Raw genomic sequence first — 18,466 nt, forward strand, 5'->3', positions numbered from 1 at the left:
TATAACTTTAAAAATGTTACTACATCCAACGACTTCTGTTAGATTCGCCAGAATATTCAACATCTCTGAGAAGTCGTCAGAGTATCACCGAAAATTCACTGGAATGTTTTGAGCATCGCCAGAAATTCGCTGAAGTATTCTGAACGTCACTAGAAAATGTCAAGAATATCATCGGAAACTTACCGGAATATTCAGAATATTGCCAAAAAAAAGATAAATGAAGAAATTATAGTTAAAAAACATAACAACAACAAACAACAATAGGAAAAAGTATAGATTATTTTTCAATTTTTTTAGGATTTAAGAAATTATCTGTAATATTAATCAAACTGAAAAGTAAGCTTTGAAACTGTAAAATGTTATAGTTCAAAGCATTAATCTATTAAGCTGGAAAACATGTTATGAAACTGTAAAATTTTGCAATTTTAAAGCATGATTCATTTCAACACCAAAAAAGTTAAAACTGTAAAATTTTATAGTTTTTACCGCCTGTAAAACAACTTATTCAGAACTTGAAATTTTTCTCCATTAAAACAGAAAAATAGATGTGTGTACTAGAGAAAAGATAGAAAAATTGAGAAATCGAAGAAAAGAATAGATATGAAAAGAATATTATACTCCGACAACTATTTTTTATTTAGATCTAGTTAGATCTCATGTAAATCTACTCAAATCTGATATAGATCTTATCTTCTTCGCCGTCGGTAAGGATGAAGTCACGAGTTGTTGTCGGTGGTTAGTGGTTGTCGGTGAATCTCAATCAATGATGATCATCAGTCACCGATGATTATATATTAGAAAGAGAAAGAGAATAAAAAAAGGTGTGATCACCAGTCGTTGGACATGACAAAGAGGACAGAAAAACGGAAAAAAGCAGAGAAAGAGAGAAAGGAAAACATGTTGGACTTTTTGATCTACTTAAAAAATTGTTAAATTAAATAGTATACACATATTTTAAATAGGACCAACGAATAAGAGCATCTCCAACGGTTCATTATAATTTTCACCAAATCTGAATAAAAAAAAACTGATTTTCTCAACCTGATACCAGTAGCTCCAATGGTGTGCATCAAAAGCGAAGGGGATGTTTGGTGGGTCGACCGGTCGGTCAATCGGTTAGGCTTCTCCAAAGCAGATTTGTACAATTAGTGATGACAAACATAAGCATCACACTTCAGCACTGAAACAGAGCATCATACACAAACTCTACAAAATCTAAACAAAGGCACAACTGTTTGTATGTTCCTATAAGATATGTCTATGTATATGTTTGTCATAGAATGATTTTATTAGAGAGATGTGGATGCTTGTTCTCAATTGTTAAGCTGCAAAGCGATATTCGGCCATAAATAAACACTCCCCTCGTGAAGACACTCAACTTATATTGGTATGAAGAAGCATTTTTTGTGTTACAGAAAGCAAATGCGTCCAATGCACACTCTTCAAAAGAAAAATGCGTCCAAGAAAATGTATTGTCTCCTATAGCATGCAGAATTAGAATCCTACCTTGGTTGCTCTAGAGTACCATTTTGAGGTATATCAGTGATTATGCCCAAGCTAGAATAAAATGTTTCAGTGACCTTTATTCTTCACCTTAGTGGGTTAAGAACCCACTGGATAAAGTTTCACAAGTTAAACCACCCTATTGGGGGTCCCATAGTAATCAAGACCCAAACAACGAGACCTTTTATGATCTCATTTTCACAAGATTGCACCTGTTCGGGAAATAAACCAGTTCGCAGATTGAGGGAGCCAGTTGACCGGTGGGTCAATCGGGCGGACATCTGACTGGTTGATCGGTTGGCCCACTCCCAGCGTTACAGCACTTTGAAATGGTGAAATCTTGCACTTGCCCTCAGTTTGATATCAATTTGGTAAAACCATTGGAGAGGGGAAAATGGACTTTTTTCATCAAATTTGAATTTGATGCTTAATCTGATGCACCGTTGGAGATGGCCTAACTTCCCTTTAAAGTAAAGACAGGATACGTGGCAATTCAAATACCATAAAAAAGGATGTAGTTGGCAATTGGAAAGTGATCGATTTTATCCAGAGGTACGTTGGAAAAGAAGAGCAAAAAATAAGATACGTGGCCATTCATATACCATAAAAGGGGTAAATTATAAATATATTTTTTGAAATTTATTTAAAATATGAATTGTCTTTTGTGATTTGAAAAATTATAAATATCTCCTTGTTAGAATTTTTTATTTAATTAAATTAATTGAAAAAGTGAAATTTATAACTATTCACCTATACAATAATAAAATTATTTAAATTATTAATTGAAATAAAATTTTAATATTATTAAAAACTGTTAATTAACTTGATGATTTATTAATAAAAGAATCTATTTGTTATGAAATTAAAAATTTTAAGAGGCACAATATAATTTTTAAAATTATAAAGAGTAATTTATAATTTAAATAAATATCATAATTTATCCTTAAAAAAAAGGATGTAGTTGGCAATTGGAAAGTGAAAGGATGTAGTTGGCAATTAGAAAGTGGTCGATTTTATTAAGAGGTACGTTGGAAAAGAAGAGCACTGATTAGGGTGCTGCGGATTGGTTTTTGAAGGTTTAGTTTATGGTTTGGATCCGTTTATATGTTTGTGATTTGGAAAAAATTAAATCTGTAATTATTTGTAATGTAAATTGTGGTTTGTGCAGATAGAATTTATGAATGTGTGGGCGGTTGTGGGTGCAGATTGAGTTTTTTTCTTTAAAAATTTATTTTTTTGCTTGTTTTTTCTTATTTTTTAAATATTTTTAATTGCGGGAGGTTTAATACTATTATCCATTAAAATTGGATTACAAAAAATTAAAATAAAAACTAAAAAAAAAAAAAAATATCACATAACTAGATTTGTAAAAAATTGAAAAAATTCTAATTGAATAATAAATATTTCAAATAAGGTGTGATATTATTATAATATTATAATGTTAGAGCCTGCAAGTTTGATAATCATATTAAAGTAAATGAGAGAAGAGAAAATTAGGGTTACATACAAAACTTACAAGAAAATTTGATGGTCTAGATTTTTTTTTAAAAATGTATACAGATGTGGGTAGGTGAGTGCGGGTGCAGGTAAAACCCGCGACCCACCGCAACCCACAAATTTGGAAAATCCTAAACCGCATCCAACACTAATAATTTTGCAAAACTGCTCAAATAGGCACGGACGTTTCGGATTGAGTGGTTTTTGCGAAATCAGATAACAGTTATGTTCAATGGTTGCTAGGAATGTTCTAAATAAGTGTACTTTTTGACTTTTTATAAATAAAAAAAATGTGTAGAAAAGTAGAAAAAGTGGTTAGAAAAGTAGAGAAAAGATGTTGATAGATATTGATTAATGTGACTAAAATAAGTATATGTATGTAAAAAAAAATACACTTTTTAATTCTTCCCAAACAAGGACTTCAAATTTAAATTTAAATAGAAAGTGAAAAATATATATCAAAGTACCAGTTTGTCAGCATGAAGTGGAGTCTCTAGAGAATTCACTTTTTGGGTTTGGTTTGGGTGTGGTCTGGGCTTAAGAAGAGATGCTTTAAGTTTTCTGTCTTTCCAGAAATGGTTAAGTGAGTTATTAATGGATCAGGACAGGAGTGTGAAATTCAGATGCGGAAAGATCTTATCTGTCGAGTTACTTCGATCTGTTGGCACATTTGGAAGAGCAAGATCCTCTTCTTGGCTCCTTATTTGGTGGGTCATTGAACCCACTTTTAGATTCAATTTCGATGATTTAAACTATTCATATTTTAAGATTTGTCATCTATATCATATCTATAAAAAATTAAGTCGATCAGATATCGAAAATCACATGAACTAAAAGTTTTATTAAATAATAAAACTGTTTATTAAATTTTTTTTGATATCTGATCAACTTGATTTTCTTACAGGTATAATATACATGACAAATCTTAAAATGTAAATAGTTCGAATTATCGAAATTGGGCCCAAAAGTGGGCCAATGGCCCACCAAGTAGGGTGCCAAAAAAAGGATCCTTGCTCCATTTGGAAAGCCAGAAATGCGCTATTTTCAATCATCTTCCTCTGGTTCCTGGCCCAAGTGATTGACCAAACTTTGAGAAATGAAGCTGAATTTGAGGCTATTTTAGAGTGTAATACAACTGTTGGGAAAGGCAGCGTAGCCTCAGTGGGGTAGACCAGCTTTGATGGGTTTCCCCTGGCCCTGGTGGTGCTCTGAAAGTCAATGGTGATCTGGCTTTTCATTCAGGAGCGACCAAGGGAGAGAAAAAGAGTCTGATGACTGTTCTTTCCACTGTGTTTAGTTGAAAGATTCCGCTGTGTTTAATTGAAAGATTTGGGAAGACATTTGGAAAGAGAAAAGAATATGAGCCGCAATTGGTTACAATTCTGTTTATTTAAATTGAAGTATTCATTGATCAATTACAGTGGCTTCGTTTCTTTAATTAATTTGCCTTCACTGTTTTCCTTAATTGATTCTTCAATTGGCACACAATGTTAAAAAACAATGTTTATTGAAGTAAAATAACTTTAAACACATTTGCAAAACTTTATTAAACACACATGCCTGACTCGACTCGAATTAAATTTATAAGAGTTATTTAATTCTTACTGGCACGTTCAAAATCACTTTTCTATCATTCAAATAAAAACTATATATATAACTGGCTTACAAACTCTTGTTCAACTGACATTACCAAAGCTTTTGACAATTATATGAAAATTGGAATTATAATAAGCAAATTTTAAAATACATAGCATTGAAAGAAACATGACAACAAAAGAGCAATTTCAGAACTTGATAATGAAAACATCTAAATACCCAACTGGTTTCCTTTACATTTGATCTGCAAATCTGGTCTATCACAAGCAGACCCAAAAAGCTCAAATGTATTGGTTACAAGTACTATTGTGGTATTACTGAAAAAAGTATTATTGTGGTTAAGGCAAAAAAATAAAGCAAAAAAGAGTGATCTCTTTTATATCTTCTTTTTTCCTTCCTATTAAGATGTCACAAATCCAACTGTGAAGCCACAAATTACCATCTCAAATGGCATGCAAGTGCACTCTATAAAGACATCAAACTACCCGGGAATGAAATGCAAGCACCATGACCTCAATTTCTTCTGCTTCCTTTTGTTTGGGCTACTTTCACAGATGCCATTTGGGTCAGGGCTTGATGGCTTCTCATCAAATGTAGTTTTGTCCACAATTGATCCTTCTGTTATCGTATTCTTAGAGTAATGCAAAGCAGTCTGTTGAGTCTCGCTTGGATTTTGAAGCTTTTCTTCTGGTGATGCAGGTACCATCCCATCATGGTTTGTCTCCCTTGAGTAAGAATTTGATCCCCCATGCCTGAAAAAACAAGATTGCGTCAACAAAAATGAGATTAAATCACAATTTATCAACTATGTCCTTGTCGTGAAAAGTTTGGCTTGTGCTCGATGACGACAAGTTTTCAATGAAATCTTGAAAAAGATAAAAGTTTCTGATTTCACACTACCTGAGTTTCAAAATTTATGCTTCCTTCTTGTAAAATGCAGAAAACAAAGTTACTGCAACCTATTTGGGAATAAACTTCCAGATCTTCATAATAATGTTTTAATTTGGAAGGCAATTTGATAATTTAAATTGGGTTTTTGAGTTTCAGATTTTAATCTAAAGGATAACTAGAAGACTTGCAAGTGTGTGACCATGCAAGCAAATGAGAAGAGAGTGAGTGTGTGAATGATTATGTATTAAGACACTAATTAATGAGTGATATAGCCGGTACCTCGAGATATCGCTAAATAGTGGTCATGCAAATTTGGGGCTTAGAAGGAGGACAGTAAATATTTAATATAGAATAATATTTAACAAGTCTGACTAAGAGCTTGATTATTGAGCTTCGAACTGATATTAAGCATGATTAGTATAAATGAGCTGAGCTCGCCTTGCAAAGGTCGACTCGGCTCAACTTGTTTGCAGCCCTACCCAGAAGAAATTGCAAATGCTCCGTACTAACAAGATTATCAAGACCAGATCATTAGAACCATCAAGGTTTTTCCAGAGGTGAAAAGAATGCAATCTAGGCCCATATAAATAGAATTCAGAAAATAGAAGTCGGATACTAATCATCAGAAAGTTAGCTCGGATTCTTTTAGAAAACTACCTGTTGCAATGACTGCCAGAGCTGTTCCTAGGCTCAATTGAGGTCCTCTCCACTGTTTCATTTTTCGACACCCCACCATTTGAACAAATTTGACCATCTTCCAAAGACTTTGAATTTCTCACTGCACCCTTACCCAAATCAAGGCATTCTTCACGTGTGACGCCAAGAAAAGACCTTGTTTGGGGATCAAACCCGCGTTCTCGAAAGATGGAAATGGCTTTTTCTAATGTTTCTAGTGCTTGCTTCACCTGAGGATTGATACCAACTTTCTTGTAATTGTTGACATAACACTTTTCTTCAATTTGACTGGTTGTTGGGTTACGGATTTCCTTGCCATCCTCTTCCAAGTGTCTACTTTGTTCAATATCTTCTTCCACAATCTCTTCAATCTCAGTACGGGCTTGGTGATCTACAACTACCACATCCTCGGGCAAAGTTTCAATTGCATGGCCATCACCAATAACCTCCAAATCCATGTTTCCATTGCCAGCCAGCATTGGTTCGACACGTTCTTCAGGGAAAATGCAGGCACCATTCTTGACATTTTCTGGTTCTAGAGCCCCCTTTTGTTTTTTATCAGAATAAAGAGCTTCTCGTATTCGGGCATATAGTGGGTCCCTTAAGGCCTTGCTAAAATTTTCATCACCTCTAGCCACAGAAGCAACTTCCTGTTACAGAGTCCAGAACACGACGTGTAAGAGAAACGGCAGAGCAACCAAGAGACGTACGTTTACATTTTTCTTTAAAGCATGAAAAATTTAATACAGGTACAATTGAATTAAGCTTTTATTTCCTTTTTTATTTATTTATTTTTTGTTATTTCATTTTGGTGCCATCAGTTAAGAACCCAACAATCACTCACATCCCATTGTGAGCTGTCTACATGTGCCCTCGGTCTCACTCAACACTTGAGGTGTATATTTAAGAGTCTGAACATGTTGGTTCCATCAAATGCACATCCTAACAGTTGTACAAACACTGCTCGGGCAAAAATATTACCATTTAAAAAAAATAAAATTTGAAATATAACCTTCTGATAGAGCTTGAAACCACTGCCTATGAGCTGCCTCGAAATAAAATTAATGAACGACGGAGGAACAAAGTCCAGCTTTATATCCATGTTTGCTATTGTCCTGCAAAATTCGGAAGTGTGAGTGAAGCTCTATAACATGGGGACCAAAACAAATTGGACAATGGAACTCCCTTCCATGAGTGAGCCAAGTATGTAGGGCTGTGTTTAGATCATGAATTTAAGTAAAGGGAAAGGGAAAGGGAAAGGGAAAGGGAAACCGAAATGGAGGAGGAGGAGGAGGAGGAGGAGGAGAAGGAGAAAAAATTTCTTATATTTCATTCACATTTCTCTCACCTTTTCTTTTTCCCTTTCTAAATCTCTACTAAAAGCCATGATCCAAACACAACCTTACATACTTGACTCACTCATGGAAGCGATCCAGCCACATATGAGGGTGGTAATGAACATATAAATAAGTAAGTTAAACTACTGATAACAACTTAAGCTTTTAGATCAAGTTGTCGTTAACAATTGACCTGTGAAACACAAACAATTGATCTATGAAACACGGACACATCTCCCAGCCTCACGTATCCATGTCCGAGACGTTTGGGACGTGGATACGCTTGGACACTTGTTGGGCATGAGGTGTCGTCATATTTTTTTTATTGTTTGTTCAGACATCCTGCCACACTGGGAGACAAGTTCGGGCACGCTAGTGGAATGAGGGACACACTGGGCCATTTTCAAAAATAGGGCAGTGGGATGAAATCTAAATTTAAAAATTGATACAAAATCCCTAATTCTCAGGCTATTTACTCGATCAGTCAATATACAGAGAGAAGAAAAGAGACAGAAACGAGGAGAATGTCGACGCGCAGGAGAAGGGATTTTGTCACCAGCTGAGCTTCACAGGTGAGTTTCTTTCTCTTTCTCTCTCTCTCTCTTTGCATCCACGACCATCCAAGACTTAGTTCTGATACCATGCCAGATCACCACTAGTCCTAAATACTTAACTTCTTAGGAAACGGGCTCAACAATGTATATCAAGCTAACAATGTGAAATAGTAGCACTACTTTATTTGAGGACATCAAGTGAAAATATTCCATGTGTTTAGTCTGCTTTAGGTTTATGGAGTTCTAAAACCCGTGAGATGACCTGAATGCCTTCAACTGCTGCTCTAACCATGGATTGGTCTTTGCTCCCCTATCTGCTTGATCATAATCGGCACAGATACTTTTGGTGTCTCTGTTTTTTAATCTTTAAGGTGTATTAATGATATATCTAGCCAGGATCATGACGGACTTTGTCTGGCCTTAATATCCTTGGATCTTTACTCACTTCAAATTTTCTTATACCCAAAGCAAAAACCTCAAAAAAACACATTTTTCCCAAACATTTTTGTATCTTTTTTAAAAATTATGTCAACTTTTTTTACTTTTCCAATCAGCCTTGTGTAGATGAATCTAAAAAATAAAAATAAAAAAAGACAAAAAAACAACTGTTTTTGCCTCTTTTTTTTTTTTTTTGTCCTTTCTCAAATTTATTTTGAAATTTAATTTAAATTTTTTTTTTTAATATTCACCAAAGACCAAAAAAAAAAAAAAAAAAAAGGGTCAACAAAAATGCCACCAAACAAAAAAAAAAACCCAAACACCCACTCAATCGCCTTTTTGATTTGTGATTTTAGCGAACTTACCTAAAGTAGCTTCTGTCTTCAGTCACTTTTTGTAAAGCAAATCCTCCCACCACATCAATCCTCACCACATCTTGGGCATCAGGTATCCCATCTTTGGAAAACCCATGAGTTCTTATATCAACACTCTCCAAATCAGATATCTGAAAGCATACATACACGATAGAACACTTCTAGTTAGGTCTATCATCTAGATGTGGCCAGATTTTCCAAATCAAAGGAATTAAATTAACTAAACACATGCTTGATGAAAATTGCAGAGACTACCGAGTTGAGAAGCACAACAATCAGCCCATCTTGAAAGTATTCAAACACAAAGAAGTGCACAACAGCCTCTCTTGCTGACAATGGCCATGAAACCTTCATCCTTTCTTTCAAAGAGTTAGATGAATATGCCAAAATGAAAGTAAGAAGCTAAAATAACTCAAGATAAGCAAAATATTATAAAGTATAACATACCTCACTAATGATATCTGTTCACCAATTCGGACCTTTTGCAAACATTCGGAAGTGATAATTTTGAATGTAGGAATAGTAGTCTGAGGCCACCTGGTAGGGGAAAAAAAGTGCATAATGAAGTGTGATTCCACATTCCACGTTCAAGTTACTACATTTCTTCCCCAAATTTAGTTACCTTCATTTACTGTTAGTATTGCAAACAAGTATATTTGTGCACACACAACATACATCTATTTACTTATTACCATGGTTAGCTATGCATAATTTACACCAGACCCATCATAACACAATGGCAATTAATGATGGCATAGAATTTTAAAGGTGTGAACTGTTAGATTTGAATCTAAAAGATAAAAGAAATAATTTATGCTCTTTTTTCCCTTCCCCTCATATGTTGTGCTTTAATTAGAATATTGCTTATCACAAATAAATAAATAAAAACTCATTCCCTCATCAACTGATACAACTTCAACCTTATAGCAATGCATTATTTCTAATTACAATGTCTGTACATGTGTTCATATACAACTTTGACAATGCAGATAATAAAGTGAGAAAGGTTTGACATCATATGAAAGTATTCATTTTTCACCAACCAATTGTCTTCCATTTCTCAATGTAACAGCTAATCGGTATTTTAGTTTTTTCCTACACCATTCAACTTCATAAAGATTCCACTAAGCAATTATAGGAAGTTAGATGAATACCACTATCATCACATTTAACCCCTACCTAATATGCTACACTTTATTATGAAGTATCCTGATTATAATTTGAAAACTAAAAAACGATCAATATGACCAAAACTACTACCCCAACTCCACCATTGCCACCACCTTAACAAAACCATCAAACTCTTAACAACCCTGCAACCTAGTAACTTCCACAATCATTTCCACTGCCCATCCTCTCTAGTAGCATCACTTTATCACCATCCTTCATCGTCACTTCCATTCCACTAAGTACCGATTGGCATCACCATTGCCACCAATGCATAGTTCAAGACATTACATATGTTCTCCGTTCAATCATTTCTTGCAAAAAAGCATTTCAAAGAATTGTTATGATGCATCAGAACAATCATATGTGGAATTTAATGATTCATAAGAGAAAAATTATCATTTTCAATATTTGCTCTTTGAACTGTCATTTGATTGGGTAATAGCAACAAAAACACTTTCTAATAGAAGAGAATAGTGATTTGGATGCTATATGGACTGCTGATTTATGTTAGACTGGGGGATTCCATGACAAACAATCATTTCTTTGAAGGTATCTTTCTTCTTCTTGTGTGTGTGCGCAGCAAGAATGTGAGAGAGAGAGAGAGAGAGAGAGAGAGAGTAGGAGTTACCTTCACCAACATAGCATACCACAGAACTTTTTATTTTTGTTAAGTATATTTTGAAGTGCCAAGAGGGCCGCAATCTTTATACAAAAACTATACATATAAAGAAAAAATACCAAAACTACAATTTGTTCTAAGAAGATGAAGAAATGGTCAAGCATGTACAGCATATTGGCAAATTGTTCGCCATAAATTCCTTAGGAACTTAAACAACATTTTGCATAACTATTATATGTTTGAACTGAAAGCGTCAGCAATTGTGGAAGCAATTCTCACCATTTCGTGTAGAGGGTTGACTCACATGAGATGCATAAACCTGCAATGAAGTTTGAAAGTGACCCTTGAAGATTAATCATTAATGATCTGAAGTAATTGCTTAAATTAATAGTCGACGGTAAAAACTTTTTAAGCATTCAATTTAACTTACAAACATCTAGAGGCCCATCTACATAACCTTCAACGAGTAATGTATGAAAGGGGGTCCCCTCTGGTCCTTCTTGATACATGACACGATACTCTTCAGTGTCTTGCTTTAACTGCCAAAAGAAGTATGATAATTTCAACTAGGTTAGTATCACCATTCCCTCCATGTATGTGTGTGTGTTCATGCACACACACACACACACATACATTGACTGAACAACAATGTCATGATCAAAATCCCAAAAGAAACACGGGGAAAAATACTCCTTGATGATATAATCCTTCACAATTTCGAGTTATATTAGAACAATCATCATCATTATGTCAAGTCTCCAAAAAAAAAAAAAAAAAGAAAGAAAGAAAGAAAATTGTTAAAAAGTTTCCCAAATTTGTCTAGTTGTAAATCTTGAAAGAAAAAAGGGTCTACGAAGATGGCTTTATTATACACAGCCCAATCACAAACAGAGGAATCAAGAGCAGTAATATAATGAGTTTATTTGTTAGCCATGTTCTTTTTCTTAAAGAGGAAAAACCATGACCGCAGAAAGAAAAGTAATCATGGGACTGAGAAGATTATTTATACTGATAGCATACTTTCCAACCACGACGAGGTGTCTCTTTAGTTTTGGACGCATCATCATCACCTGTAGACGCACTCTTCAACATCTGAAGAAGATTGGATACTTCTTTAGTTCTTTTTTCTACTATATTCTCGATATATTCTGCAAAAGACATATATTTACAATTAGCATAGCTTTTCCACATGGATATGGACTTAACAACTAACAGGTGTCAAATTACATTAGAACCATAAAAGTGAAAGTGAAATGAATATTTGAAGAATGACTAACCTTCAAGTTCACATTGCGATGATCGTAGGACTTGATTCTTCACAAGGACCTTAAGGGATTCCTCATTTGCAAGGTCATAAGATGCCAATGTCTTGTCCAGCCTCTCTCGGTATTGAGAGATGTTCTTTTTTCCAGCCATTCGTGCATTCCCAAGCAAACAATAAGGAAATCCCTTTCAAAAGCTTCTAAGTGCAAAACCTTTGCCACCTACTATAAATATGAATTACATGTCATGTCATCCCCAAACTTGAAAATTAGATATTGATAGATAATGGAATAAAAAATTATTAAGTGTTTTCACTAACAAAAGGGCCTTCAAATCACAGACATGGCATTTTAATAAACAACAAGGCTGTCTTTATTAAGTCGGAACTATACACCAGATACTATAAACCAATATGTGTGTTTTATGGCTATATTAAAATGGATAGTAAGGCATACATCTTCCCCCCCCCCCCACACTACTATAGCAGTGACTTTTGCACTGAGCTGCCTTTTTTTTTTTTTTTTTTTTGAACTAAAGAGTCACCCTTTTTATCAAAATTGGAAGAATGGGTAAATAATAGCTAAATCAGAAACATATAATGTTTTTAGCAAATAACAAAGATGGAAAAAAAAAAAAAAAAAGCAAAAGAAGAAGAAGAAGAAGAAGAAGAAGTAAATAATTCACAACAAGAATTTATGTAGTAATAATTGTTTTCACAAAATAATTGATGCAGTAAGCGTTTCCATATTTACTATTTGGCATGTAATAATGAAGATTCAAGCACATAGTAAGGACCTTGAAATCATAAACATACCATTTTCAACACAAACAATAAGGACCCTAAAAAATCATAGGTAGCATTTTAAGCAACAGAATTAAAAATATTTACTGCACATAATCTCAAATTATTGAAAGACAATCATTCTGTCTCCATTAAAATTTTCCCAGAAAATTCCTCCACTCTCTGAGCCCATAAAACCAATAGACCAATTTAAACAATCTATTGAACTACATATGAAATAGCTCCATATAAAACTAAAAATCAAAGTTCTAAGCACATAAAAACAGGCGATAATCACAAAGACCACATACCAAATTTTCGCATACCATCAAAAGGCAAAGCAAAGCAATGATTCAAAGCATATCAGTTCTCATATGCAAACAAAGGAAAAGAAATAGATGGTAGAACTCACATGTAGCTAATAAATTCAAGACTACCCAGTTGGTTTCTTGGAATTGTGACCCAGAATTGAAATGAATGAATGAATTTTATCAAAAACCCAATTGCAGATCCCAAAAGAAATGATGGCAAGAAGAGACAAGATCAGCTGGATACGAGACCACCCAGACGGAAGGAGAACATGGGCCTTCCTTTTGGAGGAAATTTTGGACTCCTTGAATCTAACGAGTTTGCAGACAGACACCCAACCAGAATAGTCAATTTAACGAGTTTGCATACACCCACCCAACCAGAATAGTCAAGAAATGGCTAAATTACACTTTCCCTCCTTTTGTCCTTTCTCTTGACCTTTTTGTCCTTTCATTTCATATGTACAATTTTTTTACTTTAATTCTTCATATTTTTAATCCTTCCCATTTTATTCATGTACTAACTTTCGTATAAAAAAAACTTAACAGAATCTGTTATATTACCAACAGATCAACTCTATGTATAATATAAAAAATTTATTAAATATGTAAAAATTAAAAAACAAATTTTTTTTTTTCAGTCATTAGTAAAAAAAAAATTAATTTATTCATAAACATTATTACATTATAAATGTATCTAGCTTAAATATACTTAAAATAAAGTGAGAAGAATCACAAATATGAAGGATTAAAATAGAGAAAATCAAACTTAAAAAGTTAAAATGAGAAGAATTGTAAACATAAAAGATCAAAATAAAAAAAATCTAGGTTAAAATGTCAAAATGAGAAATGATTGTAATTCACCCTCAAGAAATATATATATATATATATATATATAATTCATTACTGCAAATTTTTTTGGCATTCCCGAGAATTATGTGGCTTGTGTGCTTCTGAAATTTACCCCCCAAAAAATAAATAAATAAATAAATTGAGTATTACGACTTTTTAAGAAAGGGAAATTGTTGGGTAAATTGTGTAAAAAGTATGTGAAAATTATGTAAAAATAATGGAAAATTTTAATGTACATTTTTTTAAAAACAGTGTATTATATGTATTACTAGTTATATATATTTTTTTACTTATAATATTATTTTAATTACGATTCATGAGTCTTTTAATTATACCTCATGTTGTGTTTAATTGTGATTTTTTTTTTTAGTTATGACTTAAAAAATTAAAATCATATCATTTTACGTTTTAGTTATAAATACCATAGTGTTTCCCAAAAATAATATATATAATTGTTTTAGTATATATTGTTTTAGTATAAAATTGTTTTTCGTTTTAGTATATAAAATTATTTTAAAATATATACAAATTGTATTGAAATTGTAAAGATAAATTACAAATATACCCCTGAGATTTGCTTAAAGTACATATTGTTCTCTGTAGTTTAGAAAATTACAAACGCCCCATTGTTAAAAAAATTTATTTAACAGAATTAATTAAAAAAATAAAATTCATAAGTACTCTCTTATATAATAATAAAATTACCTAAATTGTTAATTGAAACATATTTATAACATTATTAAAAATTGTTAATTGATTTGATGATTTATTAATAAAATGGGCGATTTGTTATGAAATTAGAAATCTTAGGAGGTGGAATGTAATTTTCAAAACTACAAGGAGTGATTTGTATTTTAATCAAACCTCAAAGGATGTATTTATAATTTACCCAAATTGTAAACATTATTTTCTTTATTGATAGTTTTTAAGGCTACTATTAGTATAATGGGGTTTCAACCCATAAGTCTATTTCTGAATTTTTTTGCACATTAGTCTCAAACTCGAATATCTTTGGGTCAAAATGACACAATTTATCCCAAGGGACAATTATCCGTTATAATCAATATATTTGTTTATCTATTGAAATTAATCTATCTTTTAAAATTAGCCTATTTGTCTATCTATTAAAATTTACCAAATTAACTATCTATTAAAATGTAGCTGTGTGGGTGAAAATCTGACCACACTGCCCGTCTAGTGATCAGCTGGAGAGCACAAGCGGAATAGATGGCTTAAGCAACCTGAGACAGAAAGAAAAAGCTCCGGCGGTGGTTCTTCCACCCGGGGACACTCCGACGATCAAGTCAGTATATCTCTCAAAGATAATCAAGTACTAAACTGAATACTCAAAGTATAAATTACATACCTTAGACCCACGGGGGTGCCTCTCTTTTATAATATACTCAATTCAAGTCCCACTAGAAGTATGACTTCTATGAACTCTAGTTCACTGCTTACTCTGGACTCTTTTAAGTGATAGAGATAAACTCCCTAAGAGTTTAATCCTTATCTTGATTCAATCCTCTTTGCCTTAGGATTCTCGCCCCTTATCTCGGGCTCCGACATCTTCGGAGATGACCTCGGCTTCTCCGATATTACCTCGGCTTAACCACCAGGGCACGTGGCACCTCGGCTGACACGTCGGCGTCACCATGCCACGTGTTGGTATCCTGAAAATACATCCCCACAACTGCCCCCTAGGTTCTATTACCTCGGCATTCTGAGGTGATGGAACCTATTCCAAAATTTTGTCACTTCTATTCTGAGTAATGGTTCAAAAACTATTTTGCCAAGATTACCTATTTTCAGCCGACGTGTTCTCTTCGGAAAACAAGGCTTCGATCGTATTCTCTCATGCGCATGAGCTGTCATGCATATCTAACTGTTTCTCTTACGTGTTTCGTCTTTATTGGAGCGTGTCAGTGACGCGCCTGAAGCTGTCCGTTCATTTCGTCCGCGCTGCCTGACGCGTGCGTTACCCTAGGCGTAATGATTACCCTAATTTTGCCGTCGTTTCACATTTTTGACAAAACTTTTCTTTTGCCTCTTATCTTTTCTTCACTTTTTCATTCCATCTTCTTGTTTTCTCTCTCTGAAAAGCTTATTCTTCTTCGAATCTGCCATTGCCTCGTTCTTTCTTCTGGAACTGCTCTTAATCCCTCATTCTTGCAAAAGCCCTCTTTGCTGTTGCAATCAATTTCGGAGTTCGGCGAGCACTGCCTTGGCTTCATTTGTCCTGGTAAGATCCTCTTCTTTAATTTTTCCATTTTTCTTTATTTGCTTTTGTCTGTCTGTTGCCATTACTGATCTTGTTCGAGGTCTTGGATTTATTTGTATCTTGAATTTGTGGCTTTTACCTTGAACTTCTATGCTTTTTCATCATTCTCTTTGCCGTTGTCCTTGATTTTTTCTGCATTTCTATTGTTTCTGAGAACTATACCTCTGTTCTTGAATCTGAAACTTCATCTTTGTTTTCTCTTTTTTGTATCTGCCCCAGATCTGTACCCTCGATTTTTATCTTCATACCTTATAGATTTGGGATTTGTCTGTAGAACCCTTAATCTTTAGGGAAACCTGAAAAACGCCCACCTTCTGAAACATATTCCTCTTAGTTTAAGCCAACATAATGGGTATGTGGAGGCATAGGGTGAATACCCCGACAAAACTTGAATACTTTAGGCAAGAATTCTCTATCCCAGCCGATGTTCATCTTAAGCTGGCTGGGGATAATGATACCATCGTGCCCACAGACCACACAATGCCTTTTCCAATAGTTGCTTTTACCGAATGTGGACTTCGGCTTCCACTCGATCCCCTTTTTCGTCAAGTTCTCCATTTCTATAAGCTGAACCCTATGCAACTTACTATCAATTCCTATAGGGTAATTAACGGTATTATTGCCTTAGCTAGGCAAGAAAACCTTAGAATCACCCTAGCCGACCTTCAATATTGTTATACCATGTGCCCTCTTGATCTGAAGGATAGGGGTTTTGTCTATTACCTTAAGCCGAGATCTACTCAGTACAAAATTATAGCCGACCTTCCAGACTCCAACAAGGGGGCTGGAGATGATTTTCTCATTGCTTCTGGAAATTGGGAATTTGGCCCAGATGAAGATGTCCACCTCTACCCTCTTCCTCGAACACTTACAGAGGGCAAGAGTAAGAGCCCTGAGTCAACACTTAGTTGTTTTTATCTGAGATTTTAATATTTTTTGTTTCTGACGTCTGTCTCTCTGCAGATCTTCATTAGCCACCAAAAAATTTTCGCCAATCCTTCTTCCCAGGAACAGATCTGAAAACACTTCTTGGCCTTCCAATCCATAAACGAAAAGCCCCAGTATTACTAAACTTCATCCCTACATACAAATCCACCTTACCCGACATCCCTAGAAAAAGGAAGAAGAGTCTTTCTCCACCCACAGCCACAACCTTAACTGCTTCTACATCCCGAACAGATCAAGAGTCCACATCTGACCCAGCCGATCTTCCATCAACTTCGGCCCCCTACTTAATACCAATTCCTGAACGTAAACGCCGACGAAAGCTCGTAAAGACTGCCGAAATGGTTCGTCAAAGGCCTGTTGTCCAAGACCTTCTTGCCGATCTCCCAACTGACGCCGAAGCCGCACCAACGCAATCAATGCTTCCACCCAAACCAAAGAGAGTAAAAAAGGCTCAGCCTAAGGCCACGGCTACAGATGCCGAGGCTGAGGATTCTTTGCCGATTTCGAAGCTAGCTGAAAGTAAAAAATCAGCCTCTACTTTAACAAAGAGATCTGCCGAGGGCCAACCCTCAGGGTCTACACAGTCAAAGCGGCCAAGGTCATCGTCTGCGACGACCTCAGCTTCGAAGAAGCCCGACGTCCCCTGGGCCCCTGATCTATCCCTGGAGGATAGGCCCATCATGGCTAGTGAAAGTGCTGATGATATCAACGTTGCTGTCGCCCTTAGCACTGCTCTTCTTCTACCAAATGACTTGGAGCGAAATGCCAAGTTTAGTGAGTATGAAAATTACGCTCTGATGCTCCAACACTCTGCTCAAGTAAGTATTTCTGTCTGTACTTGTGATTCTTTCTTCCGTTCTTCACTGAGAGTACTGTCTCACATTTCTGTTCTTTTTGCAGGCCATTCAGCATGCCCACTCATTTTCCATGCAAGCCTTTGAAAATCGTCAAAGGTTGGTTGATATGAAGAGGGAAGCATCTTCTATGAAGAGAGAGATCAGGTCTCTTGAAGCAAAAATGAAAAAATTGGAGGATCAAGCCGAGGCTGCAACTAAGGTTCAAACTCTAGCTCTTGAGAAGGCCGAGGCTGCTGAGGCCGTTAAAAAGGTTGCTGAGGCCGAGAAAAGAGAGGCCGAGGTTCAGAAGGCCCAAGCGGAGAAAGAACTCCAGCAAGCTCTGGCCACTAAAGAGGCCGAAATCAAAGAGGCCGATGAAAAGGCCTATGCTCAAGGTATGGCCGACGTCGCAGAGGACTACAAGCTTCAAGTCAGGCAGGCATGCAACAGGGGATTTTCCCTTGGTTGGATGTCCTTGATAAAGAAGCTTGACCTTCCTGCTGACTCGCCATTGCGTCAGGCCGACGCTATTCCGTTACCATTTCC

The 18,466-nt window shown here is 35.2% G+C and overlaps 1 protein-coding gene across 4 annotated transcripts; it reads right to left on the minus strand.

Annotated features, from left to right (window-relative positions):
• Nucleotides 1-4,765: 4,765 nt before the first annotated feature.
• Nucleotides 4,766-13,442, minus strand: LOC114272452 (polyketide cyclase/dehydrase/lipid transport superfamily protein). 4 transcript variants are annotated; one of them, XM_028214157.2, is made up of 11 exons: nt 13,111-13,442; nt 11,932-12,138; nt 11,675-11,802; nt 11,085-11,193; nt 10,934-10,973; nt 9,313-9,402; nt 9,121-9,220; nt 8,857-8,996; nt 7,175-7,277; nt 6,145-6,812; nt 4,766-5,348 (listed from the first exon to the last, which is right to left on the minus strand). In XM_028214157.2, the coding sequence occupies exons 2-11, from the start codon at nt 12,068-12,070 to the stop codon at nt 5,078-5,080; spliced, it is 1,788 nt and encodes a 595-aa protein (XP_028069958.2). In that variant the 5' UTR covers nt 12,071-12,138; nt 13,111-13,442; the 3' UTR covers nt 4,766-5,077. The 4 variants fall into 4 exon arrangements, with proteins under 4 accessions (XP_028069958.2, XP_028069957.2, XP_028069961.2 ...); XM_028214156.2 differs by having other exon boundaries at nt 11,932-12,141; XM_082899036.1 differs by lacking the exon at nt 4,766-5,348 and adding an exon at nt 5,766-5,992 and having other exon boundaries at nt 11,932-12,141.
• Nucleotides 13,443-18,466: the final 5,024 nt, after the last annotated feature.

This window comes from Camellia sinensis, chromosome 12 (genome assembly GCF_055761805.1).
Source record: "Camellia sinensis isolate YWXY chromosome 12, ASM5576180v1, whole genome shotgun sequence".
NCBI lineage: Eukaryota > Viridiplantae > Streptophyta > Magnoliopsida > Ericales > Theaceae > Camellia > Camellia sinensis.